This window comes from Momordica charantia, assembly GCF_013281855.1.
Source record: "Momordica charantia cultivar OHB3-1 chromosome 5 unlocalized genomic scaffold, Mcharantia_2.0 BLBB01000005.1, whole genome shotgun sequence".
In the NCBI taxonomy this organism is placed as follows: domain Eukaryota; kingdom Viridiplantae; phylum Streptophyta; class Magnoliopsida; order Cucurbitales; family Cucurbitaceae; genus Momordica; species Momordica charantia.
The window spans coordinates 15,097,850-15,123,228 of NW_028275163.1; the positions used below are offsets into that span (position 1 = coordinate 15,097,850).

General features: G+C 34.6%; 1 protein-coding gene across 1 annotated transcript; it reads left to right on the top strand.

The window, feature by feature from the left end:
- The first annotated feature begins 16,350 nt into the window (after window positions 1–16,350).
- Window positions 16,351–17,810, top strand: LOC148211412 (ubiquitin-like-specific protease ESD4). Its single transcript, XM_088124408.1, has 2 exons — window positions 16,351–16,410; window positions 17,294–17,810. The coding sequence occupies exons 1-2, from the start codon at window positions 16,351–16,353 to the stop codon at window positions 17,801–17,803; spliced, it is 570 nt and encodes a 189-aa protein (XP_087980534.1). The 3' UTR covers window positions 17,804–17,810.
- Window positions 17,811–25,379: the final 7,569 nt, after the last annotated feature.

Genomic DNA, 25,379 nt, shown 5'->3' on the forward strand with positions numbered 1-25,379 from the left:
CCGACCCCTCCCATCATCGTACGGTACGATGCGTTGAAAAACGTAACCGCAGCCTATACAAACCGCTAATGTGCGACCTGTGGCCCACGCCTCCTATTTGTTCAGGGCGGGCGGCGTGAACTCTGATTCGATCCGGGTATTCAATCCTGCTGCTGAGATGTTCAGTTGACTCCACGGAGATTAGGGTTTCTCCTTTCTCTCCTCCACCCATCCGCGGAGGGGTTTAGTATCCATCTCCTGGCTTTTTTTTCGATGACTCCCTGTGCAAACATTAAGTCAGAGTCCTATATGTGTTGGGTGTGTTGCCCTAAACTCGTAGTTTGTATTTATGTAAAAATAAATGTATATTCAATAAAATTTTATTCAATAAATTTGTTGTTGAATTCATAGCATTGCATTGTCCAAAATCTAATAAACTAAACATCCAAGGTTATTTTAATGTAATCGGGACAGTATATATACTGGGTATATATTTGATATATTGGGTATATATTTGATATACCCATGATATACGAGGTATATATTTGATATACCCCTGATATACAAGTGGATAATGTCCCGTCAATAACCTAAAGGGTCTATAGTATATGGATAAGGCGGGCACCTTATCTTGGCAACATTATGGATACGGCCCACTTTGTAAATGTTACAGACGACTCGATCCAGGTCGTTCGTGTGGAGACATGCGAGTGGGGGGTATCCTGTACAATGAGTTTGTATAAGACCTGACTGCGAAATAGACAATCTTTAGATGTAACGCCGTTGATTAACAGATTGTTATTTCCTAGGATGACCAAACAACTCATTCTCAATCCTGAGTGAGTTCTCCTACCCGTGAGGGCTCGTCCTTTAATCTGTATGGGTGAGAGTGGCCCAAGTTGTCGGCTCAATATTCCTACCATTTTGGGGACGAGACCGAGTGGGGAGCTGGGAACATAACTTCACAAGATGGAATTCACTCTTCCCCGACTTTAGGAGAGTAGATGAGTGTTCTCTTAAATGCTGACTCCGGGACTTGAACAAGGGGCCCCACCCTCTCATTGGCCCGAGAGGGACTTCCGGTTATTGGTCGGACCATAACTGGGTTGTTCATTAGAGGAACAGTGGTATTTAAGGGGTAAAACGGTAATTTGACCCAACTTGAGTTACGAGCACTCGTGAAGGATTGACTTGTCATTAATGGTTGTATATCCATGGACACAAAAACATTCTGCAGTGAGAAGAGTGCAACTGCGGGTCTTTAGTGGAGTGACCCATAGTTAACGAATGTTGATTAACTCGTTAAGAAGTTTGACCGATTAATCTTGTATCGTTGGAGCTTCTGATCTGTAGGTCCATTAGGTCTCATTGCTAGCTCATAACGGGTAAAACGAGGATCAAGTTTTTGGCAGAATTTAAACTATTCAAATTACTTAAGGGATTATGTGTATATTGATACATTATAATATATAGTTAATTCTAAATTAAAACTATATATTATGAGAGAAATTATTTGAATGAGATTCAAATAAAATTAATATGAATAAGATTCATATTAAAACTATAGGTTAAAAATAATGTGCATAAGATGTACATTAGAACTATAGGTTATACGAGAGAAATGCTATAGAATATGATCCTATTTATGTGATAAATAATTAAGGGTTAATTATTTATTTGATATATATATATATATATATATAAATTAATTATTAATTAGATTAATAATTAATTAACATTTATTAATTAGTATGATTAATTAATTAATTAATTATATATATATTAATTATTATATATATATATATATATATATATTAATTATTAATATTAATATTAATATTTAACTCCCCTGCAAAATTTGCAGGGGAGTGGGCAGTTAAGTGACGTGGGGTAACTCCCCACGTTACTGCTTTTGGTTTTGGTTCTTTTGCAGTTCTGCAAAATACAGAATAGAAAAATAGAAGCACTCCCAGAAGCTCTTTCTCTGAATTCTCCCTCTCATTCCAAATCGGTGCTCTCACAAGCACGATCTCGAGACCCAAGAGAATAGCAAGGAAGATTCAGTGGTGGTGTTCGGGGGGAAATCGTTGAAGAAAAGTTCTTCAAAGGTAAAGATCTTCCCCTGTATTTTCTTTTTAACACTTTTGATTTTGTTTCCCAAAAATCATGAACGATGGTCCGCTTCCGCTCCGGGATTCACGTCCCTTTAATATGTTTCTCGGGAGCACATACACAAATGGAATTTGTACGATACAAAAGAAATTTAACATAATCTTTCTATTTTTTTTGAGCAATTGGTCAACTCATCGGGCCCATGACCTGAAGACTGCAGGTTTGAATCCTGTCCGGCCAGTGCAATGCGGAATTCCCGGTCCACTACTTCTATGCATGGCTAGACCGGCCAAGAAGGTACGAACGAAGTGACAGGCACTTTTAGAGTTTTAGAGATAGGGTAGAAGGACGGCTTGGCTGAATACCGATCCAATCTCGATGAAAAAAGCAAAAACGTGCTCAACTACATCAAAAAACTTCAAGAAGCACTTCGACCAATTTTTTTGACAGACGACAAAGAGTGATGATTGACCGATGAAAAGAGGTCAAGTCGAGGTCCCCGTAATTCGAGTGAGGTTGTCATGGCACAAAAGCAGATATGGTCCCCATCCGCCCGACCTGTCGGCCCGCTCTCATGTGGTTCCATTCCTTCTTACTTGACTCTGTGTCAACCCAACCCGAATGGGAAGAAGAGGGTCAGCCAAACTGCGGTCCACTTTGTACATTTGCTGAGGCAGACCCTTTGGATAAGGCATTTTAGAAAACGGTAACCTTTGCATCTATGTTTGGCAGGGTGGGTCGCTTGAGGGCCATTATCGCAGAGAGTAGGAACGTGACAAACCATTAGAATGCATTCTCGCAGGAAGTAGCATACTCATGTTGCCAACTTTCGTTCCGAAGGCGTAAGAAAGCCATAAAGGTTCAGATGTAGTAAGGGCGAGTACCTTGTACTCTACGGTTCGAAGAAGGAACGCGCATAAAAGTATATAACGAACGCACTGGAAGAGTTAGAGCAGGGAACAATGGGCATCCTTGCCTAGAAAACAAAGAGTAGAGTTAGGCGAAGGACCTGACGCAACTCTACTATCGCGTTTCCTACCAAAAAGCTAACCCAACCGAAGGCATCGCTAGTTGACTCTTTCTCGTCAACAGCCAGCTAACAGTTGTCAGACGGGAGTTCCTTGCCTTCAGCCTAACCGCCTTGTCTTATCCTGACCTTTCGGACTACCCACGTTGAAGAAATCTGTTGTCTAGAGAGAGTGGAGTGGTCTCAAAGAGTTTCGGGACTTCTCCTGGGTTTAACATGTGAATTGGCAACTGCTCTATTTCGTATCATCCCACCCAGACCTATACGCTATTTGACCAATGATCCTCTAATTCCTGAAAAATGCAGACCCACGGCTGTTCTGGCACATACTTTATTAGTTTCAATAGGGAAGTAGCCTAGCTCAGTTGGGCGAAGCTCCTAATGGAAAGAGGGCTTCCAATAGCCCGTCTCTGACTACCGATTGCCAACTCTTAAGCTCTGACCTAACCTAAAGACGATAGCCCTCTCAACCGTTGTTGGTTCCATGTTGCTTAAGACTGTCAGGTTGCTAGTCTTTTGATGGTTCCCAACCCCTTTGCTAAAAAATCCCATGTCCTGAAAAAAGCACAAAACCGCAGAAAGTACCACCCGAGTTTATAGACCAATCAACCAGGAAAGAAAGTTCTTGCTACTGGAGAACAACTCGGAGGACTCATATGATTCTCCTTCCTCGACCGATCTTTTGATCACCCATTTTTTGAAAACCATTTTTGGGGGCTTCCGCTTGGGTATCAGCGATGACAACATCATCACCGAGCACATTGATTGGGACACATCAACTAAAGTGGCTTTTGAATGAGACCTATCGGTTTAGGGGCAGTTGCTTTTTGATTTCGTCTATAGGCGTGAAATAAGGTCTATCATCGATCTCTCTATATGAAAGCGTGCAAACATGCCTTCTCCCATAGGCTCAAAAAGAGGGCAACTAATCAAAGTGAGACCAGCTCGACTCGGATATCGAATCAAAGTGGATTTGTGTGTAACCAACTCCAGCTCCGGGAATCCATAGATGCCCACCATACTTCCTTTGACGACTCCTGAGATATAGTTGAAACATTTTGTTATGGTGGAGAGTGGGGAGTGAAAACACCAATGCAACAAAGAACGACCGCATGAATCGAAATCCACAACGAGAAAGACAGATGACACTGTCTTGAATGCAAAGCCCCTTTTTAAAAAGAACTAGAAATGGGTTTACCGAGACAGTGGAATATCTTGACTATATCCTAATCTCCACCCATTCTTTGCCCTGCCACCACTACCTCATCAAAGACCAAGACCAAGTATTACCAATTCCCATCGAGAAAGCAAGCAATCTCCACTGGAGCGGGCACTAAAGATACAATAAAGATATAATGGTGGACCTGGCGTTAGACGTAAATACCACACGCAACGCTAACGCGAAGCTTTATTCGATAGTGATACATTAAGTTGTATACATATCGATAACGTTAGTGGTAGCAATAGTGATATACATATATCCACGGCGACAACGATAAATATAGCGATAGGTATAACTTATTTGCTCAGCTGTGTGTAACCAAATGTATCGTTGCAGCAGACCTCCTTTCTCGGATCCTTTATTCCATTCCCGTCGAGTGTTGGAGAGTTTTTCGCAACTTTTACGTCTTCGCAGACGCATTGTCGAGTTAGAGAGGCATTCCCCTACGTTGGAAAGTAGCCTGAACTTTTATTGAGCCTTATGCCTCGTATTAATTAATGAAGTCTTTCTACTAAACTTAAATATACTAAAACGATAATAGACATATACGGTCGTTTCTCATTAATAGTTAATAGTTAGCTGAAGGGGCACATCATATTTAAGAGAACTAAGAAATATAACAAAAAAAAATAATAAAAAGGAATGAAATGATCAATAAAAAGAAAATATATATAAAAAAAGAAAAGTTTGTACAATCATTTATCTAAGGCAACAATTTTTTTTACCTCTCTTTGGCAGAAGCATAACTTCTTTCAACCTCCCAATCCTGCATCTGAGTTCGTCCTTAACGCTCATGACCATTAGTATTCCTTGGTGGTATTCTTTTTAAGCATCCTTGTAGAACTCGAGACGTTGCTTTACGTCGATCAATTCATCTTTCAATGCGCGAATAGTCCGGTTAGCGTTAGATTGTCCATGTATCCGAACTCATCCTTCAATTTGCCAATAATCTCATCTACCCTGGCGATATTGGCTCTTTCCTTTCCTACGAACTCAGCCTGCAGTTTCCTAACAGTCCGATCTGCCTGCAGCATACTCTGGACGAGTCTACTACTGTGATCATGACGATGGGATATTGGTGGCAATGATGTTCTCACATTAGAGGAACTGGATAATTTCACCGATGTAAGGAGATGTCGCACTGTTTGACATGTTAACGAAATAGATTGTGATCAATTATGTGGGCGAAGCTGCTACTACTATCGATATATAAACAAAAAAACTGAAAAAATAATAATGGATTCATACAACAGATACCAAAGATCGTGTTGGTTGCGTCTTCCAGAACCCATTGGGAATATGAAACGGTAATTAACTCCCTGATTTGTAATAGTAAAAACTATTTGAAAATGGATTTATTGTCTTCTGATATAATATTGGTTTTAATTACCTTATTTGCAATTAACAAGTAGATTTTTTTTTGAGGCAGCAATTAATAAGTAGTCACGATACTTGAAAAAAATGTAACAACTAAATAAAAGATACAGGTATAAAAGATGTTCGATTCTTTTGATGTATGGTTGCTTTGACAAAACAACATACAACATAAAAAAAGAAAAAAATACTACTATTTATTTACGCGTGTCTTTTCGCAACAGTAAGACAGCGGTTGTAGCTCCTCCTCCTATTTATTTATTTTCTTGTCGACCTCTTCTCTATAGCAGCCTTTACTCTCCTATCGCGTCTGTACCATCTGTTGGTATATCGTATTTATATGTTGAGGGGTTGGAAGAATACTGGGTTTTGAAGTGTTATATAACCCGAACAATTAGTTTCTATATTAATAATCATTTATAACTAGGGTTATGTAGTTGAATCACCAGTAGTACATCTATTAATAACAAACACTATGTATCCTTTCAATTTTTTTTGTTGTTAAATTATGTTTTTTACAAATTATATTTTTGACACATATGTTGATAAATCCTTTCAAATTCATTGTTCGTAAATACTCGATTTCAAATGTATTATTTTTATTATTTTAAGATTTTTTTATTTGGTTTTGAATTCAAATACTTGAAGGTTTGAAATCTAAAACGGAATCAAAATTAAAGCGATAAATCGGGTATTTGAATTCCAAACCAAATAAAAAAGAATCTTTAAAAACAAAAAAGAAAAAAAAAATTGAAATTGACAATTTACGAACATTGAATTTGAAAGGATTTATCAACATGCGTGTCAAAATTATAATTAAGTTTGACAACGATAACTCAAATTTGACAACGATATGGAGATCTCCATATCAAAGTTAATCGTTGTCACTTGATAACTCAAATTTGACAACAATTAACTCAAATAATGACAACGATTAACTCAAATTTGACAACTGTGGCCTTTTAAACCTTGATCAAAAGATTAATTCAAATTTGAACCCCTATATTTCACATAATTTCTCCTGGACCAATTGTGTATGAAGTAGAGAATAGAATTGTTTTTCAGTGCAATCGGGTCAAAATCTGGTTTAATTCTAATAATATTCTTAAAATAGTTTGATTTGGTCTAATTTTGTTATTATTTTTTTTAAGGATATCGGTCCATTTTCAAATTAATTAACCGCTACCAGAAACCAAACAATCAAGAAGGTATACTGATTTACACATATTGAAGTGCATGATAAGTTAAGGTAAATCGATCTTTGTGAATTGATGAAACATTCCACTAAGAAATTAATAAATGGATGAGGTGTGAAGTATTTCGTTTTTTGGGGTGTCGCATCTTTTTGATCAGAATGCGTCACCACCAGACGCCGTCACGCGGTCCGTTACAGACGCAGTCACGCGGTCCGTTATGCGGGTCCGTCGGACCGCGTGACGGGAGAGACGCATCTAGTTTTTTTTTTTAATTTTATTTTTACTTCCCTTCACATCTCATCCTAATTTTGATTAAGTACCATAATTACGATATTCGTATTAAACAACTTCACTCGTATCTTATCTTAGAGGGATACATACGTCGCCAGTGTTCATTGAATGGACATCACTACGTTTTTTTTTCTTTTGAATTAATTGTTTTATCGATTTATATTATTTTGTGAGTATTTTAGGTCAAGGTTTATTACTTTATATTAATAAATATTCAAAATTTAATGACTACTTTTTTAAATAAAATATTTTATTCTTTTATATTAATATATGTATTTCATATTTTTATTAACTTAATAATTAAATTTTTTATAATAAAATCTAAACTCAAACTTCATAATTTATCTAAATTTTTAAATTTTCAATTAAATATACTTCATAAATACGAATATCAAAATTCATAAAAATAAATACATAGTTAAAATTGAAATTGCATGTCGTGAAATTTCATTGATTATAATAAATCAAACCTCAAAATTCTTAGAAAAAAATTAAGACTTAACCTAATTCCTATTCTTAGTCATTTGGATCATCATCAAGGATATTAGCTCCTCCTCGTTGTCGTCTTCTCCCACGATCTGGTATCACTCCTTCAAATTGCATTAATCGATATATTTCGGTAATATTAGATAAATGTATTCTATCGCTATCAGTCATATTGGGCATGACATTCTGGAAAAAAGATGAAAACAAATTTAATACTGATAAATAAGGTGGTATAAAAATTTAGTTATGATGTTAATTACCAAATAATTATATGATGCTCCTACCCTGGTGAGAAATCTCTTACTAATGCGATTGAACCAAGTATTATAATTATGATCAACGTCTGCACCCTCATTTATAGGGAGACCATTAATAGTATTATTTTGGCGGTTTTCCCACTCCTGAATCTGGGGAGTCAAAGTTCGTTCCCAATTTTGTTCATGACGCCCGCGTAGGTCATATGTGTGAAGACGTATATCTATGTTGCAAGGTACAAAATATATTGCACCCACCCAAATTGACGCATAACATGGTCGGGAAATTGCCACTCTACCGCATAAAAACATATGAGAGGACTCCTAGTCGTCCATATATGCTGACCAATGAGGCGATACTCCGCCCGAATAAGTGCCTATATGGCTCCCAGATAATCTGCATTAATTTTGTAAGATAAGCCCAAAAAATAAATCCAACGTTAATAAACAGTCATACATAAATAAAATTAATAATACTTGATCTGACATCAGTTGACCCAACATGAATCGGTATTGGATAAGTACGTGAGTCGGGGATTCAGTAACTCTAAAATCATCGTTCCATATACATTTACGAGAAGTTGAATGTTAGTTTTTATTGAAGAAACATACGTGTGAATTACTTGAACTAAAAAATAAAATTACGTATCGTACTGCCAATGGTCTATCTCCTAAGTTATTCTCGCGTATATGGAGTCTGCGGGGTGCTAGTAAAGGGAAGCGATCCATGCCCAAATTTGTAGTAATATAACTGGTCCTGTTAGATCTTGTGTATCTATAGCTACAACTTTGCATAACTGTCTATAAAGCCAGGCAAGACAACTCGCACTCCAACTGTACTGTCCAACTATACCAAAATCTGCTAGTAGAGGTAGGTACATCAAGTGGACTCTACTATTCGACTTATCTGAAAATATAATACCTCCAATAAGGGTAAGAATGTATGCCTTAGCATAACGTTGTAGAGCTACATCATCAACATCATCTGGAAGATGGGCAAAATCATCAAACTGGTTTGCCAATCATGGTAAGCTAAGACGACCACCAACTAACTCTCTTTCTCCTGGTGTAACTCCTAGTAATTCAGTACACACATCCCGCCAAGTGTGCTGAAATGATCCAATAAGAGCTTTCCCGTCTATAGGTAGTCCAAATTGGATGACGACATCTTGTAATGTGACGGTACACTCTCCATGCGGCAAGTGAAATGTGTGCGTTTCTTGTCGCCAGCGCTCCACCAAAGCTGTGATCAAATGCCAGTCTAACTGTATAAAATTCAAACGTGACACACCATAAAATCCTACTTGTTGTAGATATGGATCTATACGAGGATCTGGACGTGTCACCCTACTAATAGTAGCCGCTCGACGTCTGCAATGTAAGGGGTCGGTGTATCCAGTTTGCCAGACCAACTCAGATCGATGGCTAGCTTGAAGATGTAAAACAGATGAATCATACGGTCCTATGCTATTATTATCGTCTATATTCTGATAGTCTAGTAGATTAATAAACCATATATTCGTCACTTTAGTCCAAAATTTATTTGTTTGCACATGAATTAAGTTAAAAATTAAAGTAAAACATTACATTCATCAATAATTCCAGTACGATTACATGAAAAATGCCACAATGGAAAATTTAAAATGGAAAATGCTAGGGCAATAACAATTACACAGAAAATGTTACATCAAACATCAGGAAGTGGGATTATAACCTCGACTAGGGCAATTTCGTCGATTATGCACTTCTTGCCTACAAATTCCACAATGTATTTTTATTGCTGGCTCCCTCCAATCCATCTCATTATGCTTGCGAGATGTAGATGGTCTGCCGACACTTCTCACTAAATTTTTATCAGGATGAATTTTGATGAAGTTAGAGGTGGGCCAGCTTCTTTTATCCGAGATAGGTTCAAATAGGGGTGAATAACAAGACATATATGTCTCTAGATTATAATGCTTGTCTATGTACAACAAATAATCTGTGCCGACACTTGCACAAGCTGCAATGGAATGGGAACAAGGAATCCCGTAGCACTGCCATTTATTACATTGGCATGATCGCTCCCTACAGTTCACGCGATGTGTGGCTCCACCTCTAAACGTCCGTGGATGAATTGCAGTGGTAATATCAAATGTTCCACTATTCATATCAAACCTACGCACACTGTGTGCAGTGACACGTGCTTCCCAAGGAGTTAATATTCCAATGGCATACCTAAAAATTATATTAAAATTTATTAAATGATCATATCATTATCATTCATAGGAAATGTATTAATAAAAATTCACCTTGTGAAGCGTTCCCCATTTGCAATGATAGCTTGTATTTCAACTCTTCGTTTATCAAAATAATGTACAGTTCGATAGAATGTTACCTGGACCAATGCAGTTATAGGTAACTTTCGAGCACTTTTTAGTACACTATTAATACATTCAGCAATATTTGTGGTACACCACCCATATTGGTGTCCGCCATCGTATGCCCGCGTCCATTGTTTTGGATCTAATGAACTGAAGAATCTCATGCATTCTTCATTTGCTATTTCAAGTTGATCCATACATTCTTTGAATTTTGGAACTTGAAACTGCGATCTCGCACGATATACCAAACTTTTCAATGTGTTATCCTTATATCGCTCATTAAAATTACTTGCAAGATGTCGCAAATAAAACCTATGATATGCATCTGTCCATCCATTTGCAGGGTTTCTTATGGCAGATATGATGCCCTTGTGTCTATTAGAAATCAAGCATATATCCTTCCTATTCCCTACCACATTACGTCTTATGTTAGATAGAAACCATCCCCATGAATCAGCACTTTCGTCTGATACAATGACATATGCAACAGGGTAAATGTGACTATTAGCATTGACAGACGTTGTTATTAACAATTTCCCCTTATACTTCCCATATAAATGTGTTCCGTTGATTTGAAGCAAGGGTCTACAATGCTTGAAACCTTCTATGACAGGCCCGAACGCCTAGAAAATGCGTTGAAATACAGCTTCACCAGTATCTTCTGCCCCCATTAACAACCAGTCAACTACAGTACCAGGATTAGTTATCTGTAGTACATTCATCCACTCAGGTAACATCTGGTACGATTCTTCCCAATTACCAAATACATTTATAATGGCTTTTCTTTTTCCATCCCATACTCTTGAATACCCCACAGAATAGCCATATTTTTTCTTTAATATTTCCTGCAGTGTTGCAACCTTGATGGCTGGGTTAGATTTCACAACGCTATGGACCTCTGCTGCAATAAGATTAGAGTCCAACTGTTAATGATCTTGACTCAATCTTGCATAGACTCAAGTGTGTGGGCCAATATATTGCATGATCTGAAACCCCTATGCTTTTTCAAATAGCTCGCACGTAGCCGCCACATGCAACCATTGCTGTATCTTTTGCATTTAACCACCCAAGTTTTGGTGTTGGACTCAACAACATCAAAATGTTGATGACGAAGAATAGAATAGCTTTTGACAACGTTTTTTACATCAGACTTTGATTTAAAAACCATTCCTACACACAAGTAGTCCGAACCACGAGTTTCCTCCACAAAGTCCACCTCAGGCATAAAACTCGTAGCATCCATATCTAAATTAGTGAACATTTCAGGAACTTCATATTCACGATGCACGTCACCTAACTGCTCTAGGCAATCTTCATCCTCATCAGTTGAAATATCCTCAGCATTTGTGGCGATAGGTTGGTCATCAAGATCATCGTGGGGCAACTCTGCCATTTGTCCTACATACTCTACTTCTTCATCATTTATGGCGATAGTTTGATCATCAAAATTATCGCTGGGCAACTCTGACATTTGTTCTTCACCATCTATTTCTCCATTGCAATGCGCAATTTGAGGAGAATTATCTACTTCTCTAATTAGAGAGGAGTTATCAATGTAAGGTTGAGTAATGAAAATGTCTAGAGTATTTGGTAGGGATGGAACAATGGTCATCATAAACCTAAACTCATGCTCGCCTCGTAGTGGGATAGGAACGTACAAAGTTGATCCTGTCATATCAATACTCTCGTATCTAAATATGACCTCTAATCTCTGATCTCCGTTAATAGATAATGCTTGACGTAAATAGTCTTTAAATGAGTCGAATTGGATCTCACGAACAACATTTATTTGAAGACATGGGGGCATAGTGTACTCGATACCATTCGGTCCACTGATAATAGGCCCGTTCATGTAACACCTAAATCCTACACCCATGTCTCCCATTATGGTTATGCAACTAAATCTGATATTTGAAATTAAAAAAATTATATTAGAAAATAATGATAAACTATATATTTAGTTTTAATGTTTAGGGTTTAGAGTTTTAGAGTTTAAGGTTTGATTTGTATTAGAGTTTTAGGGTTCGTTGGGGTTTAGGGTTTAGGATTTAAGGTTTAATTTAGGTTTTAGGGTTTGATTTAGGGTTTAGGGTTTTAGAGTTTAGGATTTGATTTGTATTAGGGATTAGGGTTTAGAGTTTAGGGTTTAGAGTTTTAGAGTTTAGGGTTTGATTTGTATTAAGGTTTAGGGTTTGATTTGTATTAGAGTTTTAGGGTTTAGGGTGATTTAGGGTTTAGGATTTGATTTGTACTAGGGTTTAGGGTTTAGTGTTTAGTGTTTGATTTGTATTAGAGTTTTAGGGGTTTGTTAGTGTTTAGGGTTTAGGGTTTAGTATTTAATTTAGGATTTGTGGTTTAGGGTTTAGGGTTTAGCTCTTAATAAACTTTAATAACTTTTTAGTTTTTTTGTGTTTTATTCGCCTAAAATTCAAATATTTTCCAATTCCTATATCAATTTTGAATTTCTCTCTATCTAAGCTTCGTTTTGTTTGATGTAGATTAAAGAAAACTCAAGTGTCTACTCATTTTCCACTGTGTCGAGCAATTTGGAGATAAAAAGGTGGTCCATTTATTTGTCGACCCATTGCGCCAAATTAGCATTTGAATAAGGATCCAAACCCTTTTTAAAAATTACAGACAGGTGAATTTTGTTTTTTCTTTATGAAGAGTTTGACTCTAATAATATGAGGAAACTACATTATCGGTTTCCTTTTCTTTATTTTGATGACATGTAGTATATATTTTAATTTAATCATATTCCTTTAACAAAAATTACAAAATTAATTTTTGCACTAATACTAATTTGTAAAAAATAACATGATTATTTATTGTTCTCATATAATATTGAGTCTATAACAAGTGAGAAAAGTATATTAACGTTTCTAAAACAACTGGTGGGATGGAGATCCAAACTCACGATATTTTAGTCAAGGATATACTTTTTAATGCTACGGTTAGATTTGATTCATATATTTACATCTTTTTGCTATAAGTTTATCACCATAAATCAATTAATAAGGTGATGTATAATAGATTTTGAAAAGTGATAAAAACAACAAAGTTATACTTTCTCTAAAAAAAAAAGAGTTATAAAGTAAACCATCATCCTTCTGTTTTTAGTATCATATATATATACCATTTAAAATACTATTTTAATTTAGTCCCTAAATATTTTTTTTTACTATTTTGGTATTAGTAGTTTCAATTTTTGTTCCTTTTAATCTTTATATTTTCGAAATGTTTGAGAGATATTTTGAAACTAAAGTATAATATAATATCTTTTACAAATTTCCGAAACTTCTAAAATCTTTAAAACCAAACATAATATTTCAAATATATATAATATCTTTGAAAAAAAAATCAGTAAAACTTTTTTTGTAACCGTATGAATTTATTTTTTTTGTCTTTTAACACATACATGCTCCAAACTCATATTTTGTCTTTTCTTGTCTTTAGTTTTCAATATTTTGCTTAAATTTTATAAATGTTTTTAAAAAGTAAATAAACTCGCAAACTGATAAAAAACGTGTGGCACTATATATATATATATTTTTTTTTTTTTTAATTTTCACTATTTTTTTCCCTTTTCATTTATCAAAACTCACAAACCAAAAAACATTTATAAAAAAAAACAATTTCATAATCCACGTTAGTTCTAAAAAAACAATGAAATACATCACAAATTAGTCTCTCCTTCTCAATTCCCAAGTCAATTTTCTTGTTTTTTGTTTTGTTCTTTTTTTATATGTGAAAAATTAGATAAATATTTAGGAGTTTCAAAATATTTACATATTTCAAAATGGAAATTGGAAACCAAAAACATCTGAAATTATTAATATATATATTTTTTGTTAACTATTATTGGTTTTTAGGTGTAGTGAATTAAGCTTTGAATAAGTTCGTTTAGATCCCATTTGATAAAAAAGAAAGATTTGTTAACTCGCAACTTTTATTTTATTTTGTTTTCATTTGTTTATAAAATTTTTTTTCTTCTGGATTGATAATTAGTAAGCTTATTTTTTTTTAAATTAAAAATTAAAAACATCATGAATTAAGAAAATTGAGAATAAATCGGTTTTAAGAAAATTAGAATGAAATAGTTAAAATTAGATTGTATTGCTAATAATTTGTTTTATTTAGAATAGAATATCATAAATATCTGAATATTTAGAATTTGAATATATTTTCAAATAATATCTTATCTTGAAATTAAAAAGAAAAAAGAATCTAATTATTAGTTTATTTATATAACAATCTATAAGTATTATTAATTTTCTATACTTGCCTTTGCCTTTTACTGAAACTGTGTAATTTCAGTAAAGGGCAAGTATAGATAATTTTTTTTTAATTATTTGATATATTTACACCATAATTAACAAAATGAAGTTGGGGACAAAAAATATAAGCACTTGTTTGGTAACGTTTTCGTTTTCCAAGCATTTTGTAATTAATTATGTTTATTGTTTCTCATTGTTGGGAACATTCTCAAAATTGTATATATGTGCACTTTTGAACTTCAATTACTAAAACAAAAATATGCAAAAACATGCCTAAAATAAAATTCATATTAAAAAATATTTCCATATCTCAACAATCATATGTAATATTTTAAATATATATAATAAAATAATTAAAGATACCTGTGTTGTAGACAAAATCTTGCTCCAAGTTTGCTATTTCTATTAAATTTGAACGATTCCTACAACAAAAGAAAATTAATAATAAAACTAAAAATTAAAAAAATAAACAATAAAATAATTAACAATTACGAATGACGATGAAGATAAAATTGAAAGGAAGAAAGGAAGGAAACAAAAAATGGAAGGGACGAAGGGAAGGAAACAAAAATAGGGTTAAAATGAAAGTAATGGTGAAGATAAAATGAGAGGAAGAATGGGAGAGTGAGAGGAAGAATGGAAACTGACCGAGTTTTGAAGGGAAGAAAAATGAAATTTGAAGAGAAGAAAAAAAAAAGAAGGAATACTCGGTCAAATCCTGGTGCAGAAAACCCTGAACCGCACAGGGAATAGTTGCATTTCCAACATAGAGACGCATCCATACCTCCGTCTCACGAACTTAACTGACTTCGTCAAGACTCCGTCTGTGTGCACTGAATGCGCCTCTTGAAGAGACGCATTCTTACAAACACGGTCAAATGCGTCTTTCAAAAAGACGCAACACCCCAAAACTCTAAATACTTCACAACTCACCCGTTTTTTTCAATAAACTTTGAAAAAGTCTTCAGTTTTTCAAAAAACCCAGAAAAAGGTAGGTAGATATTAAAGGAAAAAAAAAACATAAGTAACCCATAATGTTGATCTTCGCCTACGAAGTCACTCTGCAGCGGCAAGACTAGTCTCCAGTTCTGCCATCCATTTGCGTTGTTGATTGATAAGCGTCTCCTGCCATGAAATCCGTTCTTGGATCATCTCATACATCCGCAATATTGAATGGGCGTTGCATTGAGCCTTGAGAGTACTGTACGATGTTATCCAGAGCATCTTGTGCCCTTTGGAACCATCCATAGTCACTGTCTCTTGAAGTAACTACTCAAGTATTTATGTGACTAATAATCTATTCATCTATTTCACCCCCTCTTATTCTTTCGATCTTTTTCTTCGTCAACAGCAATCTTACTTCCAGCGTTTGAACCATTCTTCTCACCTCGTCTTTCTCTCTCTCCATCGTTTCTCTGCAAATTAAGTTCTTCGAAAGCGTGTTTGTGATACGCGAGGTTGGATTTTGCGTTAGCTAACTCTTCCTTCAATGTGTAAATCGTCTGGTTCGCATCGTCTAGATTGTTGATTTCTCGGCATACTGATTCTGTACAGGTGGACTGTTCACATTGGGCTGCTATGGTGGTGGCGAAGTGCTACCCTTAGATGAATTAGGTATGGCAGAGACGGAAGTACTCGTTACACTCCCTGACATTTTAGAGTTTTGTCAATTAATTTCGGGTAATTGTTGGGTTCGGTATTCATGCGTATTTTTATTTATACCCGTTGCATAACAACATTTGACTTCAACATTACATGCATTGGATTCAATGGGCATGACTATTGCATGCATCGGAAAACGAACAGTCATGCAAATCGAATTGGGAAGTGTAAAAGATAATTAGAAAATTGCCAAAAGTAGGACCATTTTAATAAGGTTAAAGAGATTGATGATCATTTTTTCATTTAAAGAGGGTGAAAAGTTATAACTACCCCTCTCCTAATTTTCTCCCCAATTTCCCCCATATGAAACTCTCAGATTTTTGAAACTCCGTCTCACACCAAAAAGAACCCTCTCTCACACACCGTTGATCTTCTATTTCTTCCGACGACCAAGCTTCCATTTTTTCCGAGGATTGAGGTGACGACGGCGAGTGCTAACAACAACGACGAACTCCAGTGAGTTTGCTTCCATTTATTCCGACGACCAAGCTTCCATTTTTTCCGGGGACCAAGCTTCTATTTCTTGGTTCTTAGTTTTAATTTTTTCATTCTTCTAAGCATTCTTATCTTCGTAACATTTATTTTATTCTTCGTAGCTTGAATTTTTCGGTTGATTGTTTGATTTTGGCATTGGAAGATATTACAATATATTTCAAGAAAAAAAGTTAAATGTAAAATGGTAATTTCTCTTGGATATTGTTGTTTTCCTTTTACCAATTTGTTTTATTTGAAACTATTTAGAAGATATAGATGATATTGAATCAATTGACACTTGTATTTTATGTTCTTGCTTGGATTTTGGCATTGCAATATGTTTCAAGAAAAAAAAAACAGAATGTAAAATGGTCATATTTGTTGGGTATTCTCTTGTTTTCCAATTTGCTTTACTACGGTGGACACCGTCTTCTTGGTTAAGTACACATCCGTATTACCTTTATTTGAATTTGTACATAATCACAAACATTTTTTAATATCGTAAGTGCACATCTATATTACATGTTTTTGAATTTGCAGCGTTATCTCAGAGTAACGTGGAAACTATATCAATAGTGTTGTCAAGATAAACTTACATTCAATTGGCAAGTTGAGTACAAATTGATCAATTACATTATCGGATCTAATGACGACTTTAAGGATGCTTGGGCTGATGTCGACTATGTATATGCACCATTCAACGTGAAGAGCAACCATTGGGTGTTAATATGTTTTGACTTTCTTGATTGTCAGATAAAGGTATGGGATTCCCTCCCAAACTATTCTACAATAGAAGAGATGACATTGTTTCTAGAGCCGGTGCGAACATTAGTGCCATTGATTTTGCACCATACTAGATTATTTGATAGACGAGGTGGGTCACCTGTACATGTGCAGCCTTGGCCAATTGTAATTGTAGATTCAACACCAATTCAATGTAATGGTAGTGATTGTGGTGTATTTACGATTAAGTTTTTCATATACATTGTAACTGGTGCTCATTTTAGAACTCTAAATCAAAAGAACATGAATTATTTTAGAAAACGACTAGCCTTCCAAATATGGACGAATATTCGTATGTATTAATGATTTAACGTTGCTATTTCATGTAAATATACATGCAAGAAAGATATTTGATATTATAGATGCTTCATATTTTTCGAGTGAGCTTGTTTGAATTTTTTACATTGCAAAACAAAAAAAAATGAAAAAAGAAAAAAAAAACAGGTTGGATGAACATTTTCATGGGTTATTGTTTGGTTTGAGTTGCAATCCATTGCAATATGCTCCAATATATTGCAAGAAAAAAAAACATATTGTCAAAAATAAGTACTACTTCTCTATTATTGTTTTTCTCTAACTCATTTGCTTCATTTGAAACTACATTTTGAATTCAAGGATGCTATTAAATGAATAGGATCTTGCATTTTCATGGGTTATTGTTTGGTTTGCAACAAATTGCAATCCAGTGCAATACATTGCAATATATTGCAAGGGAAAAAAAACAGATAATTCAATGTCGTTGTTGCTTTCGCAAAGGATTCTCAATTATGCTGCCACATCAAACCTTCAACCTAATTCATTTAATATTATTATCTAGGTTTACGTGTATTGATTATTTTATTCATTGTTACAATTTGTTTTGTTTAATTTTTTGTTTTTTCATTTAATTTTTCTTTATTTATTATATATTTTTTTTCACAATTAATCATCGGTCATTTTTTGTGATTACAGCGTTTCCTCGATATTGAACGTGGGGTTTTCGATACAAAAGAGTTAAGAGAATTAATCCAAAAGAGATGTAACCATTCGATGGAACCAAGAGTTAATATAAAAGAGTTGTGACTGTTCGAGTGAAAAGATGTGTTGAGAGAAGTTAATCTAATGAGAAGTGCAACTTTTTGATGAAGTAATGCATCCATCTCCATATAGGTGTCCTAACAAATCATCTATAAAATAAAAAAAATTATGTCTTTTTTTTCTTTGTCCTAAAACTCATTTTCAAAATATTAATCATGAATTTTATTTTCTTCATGAGTGAAAATTGAACCATGTCAAAAGAATCTTTGATAATTTAGAAACTTATTTAATCGATTAAGAGGTATAGTATAAAATTACATATTCGTGATTCAACTTTTAATTTTTTTTAGATTATTTTAATCTATTTATGCATATTTCTTTTAAGTTATATATTCATCATACATTCGTGTTTTAATATTTAGTCAATGTTCTTTTCAAGTTTAATTTAATATTTAGTTAATGTTCTTTTCAAGTTTTAAAATATATTCATGTTATATTTTAGTATTAGCTTTCCTATTTATCTTAATATGACTTTTTGATTGATGTTGTTCTTATTTTATCTTTTTCATCATGTGATTCTTTATCCCACATTTTTTCAATGATTTTATGGCAGTACACTATTCAGTTTCTTTCTCAAATTTTAATTCTTTAATTTATCTTATTTGAGATTCCTTCTTTCTTATTACATAATATACCCAAGATAAAAAAACTTGGTACAAGTAAATAATTCAAGAAAACACACACAAAATTGTTGTGGTTGTTTTTTTTTTTCCGAAAATCTTCAACGAATAAGAATTGTCCAATTCAAATAAATTTTATTGTATTGAAATTTATGATTACATAGATAGTAATGAGTTATTGTGGGTAGAAGTTTAAGAGAGAGCAGTTAGAAGAGTTCTTACTTTAAAAGGGTTAAAAAAAAATTATCGAAATTAATAATTATTAAATTTTATTGATAAAAGAGATAGATTCTCTTCCATAGTTAATATATATATTATGGGTGAGCAAAAGATATCGAAAAACCAGTCTGACCAACCAAAACTGACTGAATTGACATCGGTCAATCAATTTGATAAATATTTCGGTCAGAATCGATTTTCTAAAATGAAAATCGATTTTTGGCTGGTCGGTTCTTTCCGACCGATCGGCGATTTACTTCTATTAAAAAAAAAAACTAAATAGAAGTAGACTGCACTAAATGCAGTCTGCAACGATATTAAATGGCCGCTGGCCAAGGAATTGAAAACCAACGTCGCATTTAATGGCCGCTAGTTTTAAGGTTGTTTTTTTAATTATTATTATCAAATATCAAATTTGTTTTTCTCCTCCCATCCCATTCCTTATTTTTTCTCTCTCCCCCCCTATTCTTTTCTTCCCTTCTCATATCTCACCTGCACACCTTCTCCTTCCTCTTCTTCTTCCCATCTTCTAAATCGTTGATGCACAACAGTCCACCCACAGCCCCATGCTTAGTAGTCACTCACCGCCCCTTCGAGTCCAACACTGGCCCTCGTGCTCATCCCTTATTTCTATGTTTGCAATGTCGTAGCTCAAAAGAATAAAAAAAAGAATGTTAAGAAAACCGATAAAATCGATCGATCGATCGAATCGACTAGTCGACCAGTCGATGCAAGTTGGCATCACGAAGAAATCGGTTTTCAAGACACTGACTTAGGTCAGTTTTCGGTGTCGGAGTTGGCCAAAAACCGACCTTGACCAACTGATGCTCAACCTTATATATATATAATAAGATAGATTTTATAATTATTTATTTACTATTCGGGTTTAATTTATTTTTTTCGCCATGCATTTCAATTTTTGTATTGTATCTATTTTATTTTTATTTTTCTAATATCAAAGCATTATTTCTTATCTTACTTACAAAAGGTTATCTTAATATACTTAACTATACCATTCATTTTTTTAAATTTTCTAATAGTTTTGTCTCCATATTTAGATTAGTATGTTTGTTTGGTAAGAAAGTTGTTAATTATTGTGCCAGTAGGTATAAATTGTATTTTATGATTATTTTTATATTTAAAAGGTACAATATCATTTATATTTATCCTTTTAAAAATAGAAAAAAAATTGATTTTTCAATTTTAGAACGTAGCTTAAGAGTAATAAATAGGTAATTTTATTTATTCCCATCATTTAAAATTAAATTATAATTTTGACTATCTAACAAATTATTTCACTTTTTGAATTTTTAGTTACATAATTTGATTTAATTTATTATGTTTTAATTAACAATAGATTTGCTTATCTTTAAATTTATAAAAAATTTTTTAAATAAAAATTGATACGACTACAGCGAATCGGTCTTCATAAATTCGCAACATCTAAAAGCGAAGCACTGTAAGAAGAAAGCATCTGTCTGTCCGTTTGACAAATGGTTATTTCCGTTTGATATTGGGATATATCGTTATCGATACCATTATATAAACTTGAATCAATTCCAATTTTTATCCAGGCATAAACACAGCCTAATAGTTACCGTTACCGTTTGAACTATATTTCCAATTGTTATCGCGATATCGTCACTGATGCCGTTATTAGAACTGCACATACACGTCGATCGCTACCGTTACAGTTTGAACTATATGTCCGACTGTCATATCAATATATTGATAGCGATGTCATTAATCAACGAGGCAACCACATCGAAGCGCATACATCAGTATCGTTATTATATGGGCTTTTACAGACGTCACCTTTAGGCATCCAAGTATACTTCCCATCGATATGATGATGTATCTTTATCGATATCGTTATCGGTGCATTCATCGACGACACTGTTCTTATATGGTCATATAAAACTGTGGCTTGGTTATCAATATCGTTATTGTTTGTTCACACCCACAAATATTTTCAATAAATACGGAGATACAGCGTTATCGATACCATCTTTATCTAGGCATATACCGATGTTGAACTCTGATGCGACTACTTTCTACTTCTAATCTACAGATGAGCTGATTAGTAGAATTTAACTACTACATCCAAACTTGTCAGCATCATATTAATACTCGTCTATTAGTTTCTTTCATGCTTACTACCCATCATCGAACATAAATTTGTACACCAACCAATCTTCCACTTATAATTCGTCTATATAGGTGTCATCTTGCACGATCATCTAACACAAAAGTATTTAAAGCGCATTTAAATCTTACTCTAGAACAAACTGTGCGATGTCTGACGAAGTGGCCAATCGCCATGTGATCGTCATTCATTAGATGATGAGGTCACTCAGGAAGTTCATGATATGATGGAAACAAAATGTCATTACAACTCTTCCAGCGACTCTGATTATAGCGATGGCGAATCTAAATCTACTGACGACAAGTCCCTGACGGATCAGTTGCACAAAGCAGAGTGCAACTTACGCGAGGCGGAAGCAAGGGTTGCAGTATCGCAGATGATGGTCGACGAGTATTGTGCCCAAGTCCGCACTCTGGAAGAGGACAATAGGCGTTTAAGGGAGAGGGTGGCCGAACTGGAGAAGTTACAACCGACTTAGTCCCATGCTTCACAATGTTGGGTTTTATGCCCTAAACTCATGGTTTGTAAACATAAAACAAATATTTATTCAATAAAGTTGTTATTGAAGTTTATTTTAGAATTGCATGAACCCAAATCCAATAAACTAACATGGATAATGTTCCAGTAGTAACTTAAAGGTCTATAGTATATGGATAATGTTGGGTATCTTATCCTAGTAACACTATGGATACGGCCGACTTTGTAATAGTTACAAATGACTTGATCCAGGTCGTTCATGTGAAGACATGTGAGTGAGAGTACTTATACAATGAGTTTGTGTAAGACCGGACCACGAAATAATTAATCTTTACCTGTAACACCGTTAGCTAATAGATTAATATTTCAATAGGATGACCAGGTAACTCGACCTCAATGTTGAGTAGGTTATGGACTCCTGCCAGTTAGTGCTCATCCTTTGATTTGTATGGGTGAGAGTGACCCAAGTCGCCGATTCAATATTCCTACCATTTTGAGGATGAGACTGAGTTGGGAGCTGGAAACATAACTTCACAAGATGGAATTCACTCCTCCCCGATTTTAGGGGAGTAGATGAGTGTTCCATTTAGTGTTGACTCTAGGACTTGAATAAGGGATCCACCCTCTCATTAGCCCGAGAGGGACTTCCAGTTATTGGTCGGACCATAACCGAGTTGTTCATTAGAGGATCATCAGTACTTAAGGTCCAAGATGTAATGTAGGGGTAAAACGATAATTTGACCCAACCGTGATTATTAACACTCATGAAGGATTGACTTGCCGTTAATGGTCAAATTCCATGGACGCAAAATATTATACAGTAAGAAGAGTGCAGCTGTGGGTCTTTAGTGGAGTAACCGAGAGTTAACGAATGTTGATTAATATGGTTAATAGTTTAATCAACTAATCTCGTACCGTTAGAGCTTTTGATCTGTACATCCATTAGGTCCCTTTGCTAGCTCGTAAAGGATAGTTGTTAGGGTTGACTTTTTACTGCAGAAATATGTGTCGGTATGTTTGTTTGACCACGATTTTAAACCCTGTCCCATTATTATTTGCCAAAAAATATTACATATTCTTAAAGTAGAATATACATAGAACATTTCTGGACAAATTGCAATATATGGTATTTTAGGAAAAAAATGAGAAAAACATGGTCAAAGTTCGAAGAAAATAACAGTTTTCCTGATTCTACAAGAATTGCGCTTGGCGCAAATTGGGAGCATTTTTTCCAACTTTGCAAAAACGTGCGTTTTGATTAATGAAGGGTAAGGAGGACATTTTCAACATGTTTGAATCAAGCTACAACCGTGAATCCAAGTCAAAAAGGGGTTGTTAGGTGAATCTCAACCCATTTCCACCTAGAAAGATGGAGAGTTCAACCAACTCAAGGGCTTATAAAATGGAGCTTCTCCCTCAGCTTCAAATCATTCCTTCCAAGCTTGTTTTCAACTTCATTTCATTCCTTCTTCGTTGTAGAACTCGTTATTATGCTTTAGATTTAAGTTTTAGTTGTTATTTCCTTGTATTTTCATACTATTGCTTATCGTATTGCTTTTAATTCAAGTTCTACCTTTTGTTTTTCATCTATTATGTTCTTCTTAAGTTCTTTAATGAGTTTACACTCCTCTTACACTTGAAAGAGAAGAGAATAAAGTTAGAACTCCTTGTACGACTTATTTATTCGTTTTAATTCAATGAAAAATAATTCCTTTATGTTTTTGTGCATTTTCTTTCCTTTAATTATGCATTAAATTAGTTATCAATCTCTTTGTAGAATGCCTTAGTCAAAATGATTTGATTTTCAACACGTTTGAGATTTTGTCCAGATTGCGCCTGTCACTTTTTTAGGTTAGTTTCTAAAAACTTCTCTTTATGTCTTTTTTCCATTTGGCTGGTGGGATTTTGATTTATACACTAAAACCCAATTCTGAGAAGGGTAGGTTAGGTACAATAATAGAGAACCAATATGGGATGTTGACTTAGACATAAGTGCATAAAACATGGTCTTAGACACAAACCCTCTGACCCATAATGCAAATGAGTTGATAAATAATCTCTAGGATTGTAATCGCACACGGAAATATGATTGTAGGTTACCCTTGTCTTTGCAGCAACCAAAAGCAATAGTGAAAGAGTAGAACTCAGTTTCCCAAGAAAAGCTAGAGAATTGCGTCTGGTGCATTTTCCCAATAGTGTGTATTTCCCATGTTTTGCATCAAAACTAAGGTAGGAAGCAAAGATGTTGAGTTTTATAACATTGTTTGACATTTCAAACTTCAAACAACACTTTTTATCACATTTTTCTCTATAAACCACAATTACATATCTGAACCATTCACTTCTTAAAAACTGTTTTGAAAGCAACAAGTCCCTGAGGATTTGACCTTGAATTACTCACAAGTATTACTTGTAACCGTATGCGCTTGCACGAGTCTCTAATCTTTTTAAAAGTTGAGAAAGTCCCAACAAGTTTTTGGCGCTGTTGCCGAAGACTTAATTTTCAAAATCATATATTTTTTCTTTAAGTGAATTGTTCCATGTGTGATTGTTGCATACCTCTCTCATTGGACTTAATTATTATATCTAACCTTTAAGGGAGTTGTGTACGAGCACATAGTTTGGTTGGTTGACCTTTGATCTAGAGACTGAAAGAACCCTTAAAAGGATAAGGCGTGAGCAGAGGTTGAGAAAAGAAAGAGAAAATCAACAAGAGAAAGAAGTTGAAGTTGAAGAAGAGACCATCAAGATGAATAGAAACCCACAATATCCTCTACCTCCACTATCAACAAAAGCCTTGCAGCCTTCCATCATTGAACCTCCAGAACTGGAGAAGAAACCCCTACTCTCTCATCTAAAATATGTATATTTGGGTTTAAACGATAATTTGCCGGTTATTATTTCTTCGTATTTGACTGATGAACATGAATCTTTACTTTTGTAGATTTTATCTAAGTACAATAGGGCTATTGGATGGACCATAGCGGAAATAAGAGGATTTAGCCCAAATTTTTGCATGCACAAAATCATCCTAGAAGGAGCCACCAATTCTATCGAGAGCCAAAGTAGGCTGAACCCCAAAATGAAAGAGGTGGTAAAGAAAGAGATAATAAAATGGTTAGATAACGGGGTGATCTACCATATTTCTGATAGCAGCTAGGTTAGCCCGGTCCAATGCGTTCCCAAGAAGGGTGGTATGACAGTGATAACTAACGATGACAACGAGTTGATCCCGACAAGGATGGTGACTGGTTGGAAAGTGTGTATGGACTATCGTCGCCTAAATAACGTAACTCGAAAAGACCATTCTCCACTTCCCTTTATTGACCAAATGCTTGAT

Coding starts and splice junctions, on each gene's coding strand:
- LOC148211412 (XM_088124408.1), top strand. CDS start 16,351: ATGGGCATGACTATTGCATGCATCGGAAAACGAACAGTCATGCAAATC. Junction 16,411..17,293: donor TGCAAATCGAATTGGGAAGT/GTAAAAGATAAT, acceptor CTATATCAATAG/TGTTGTCAAGATAAACTTAC.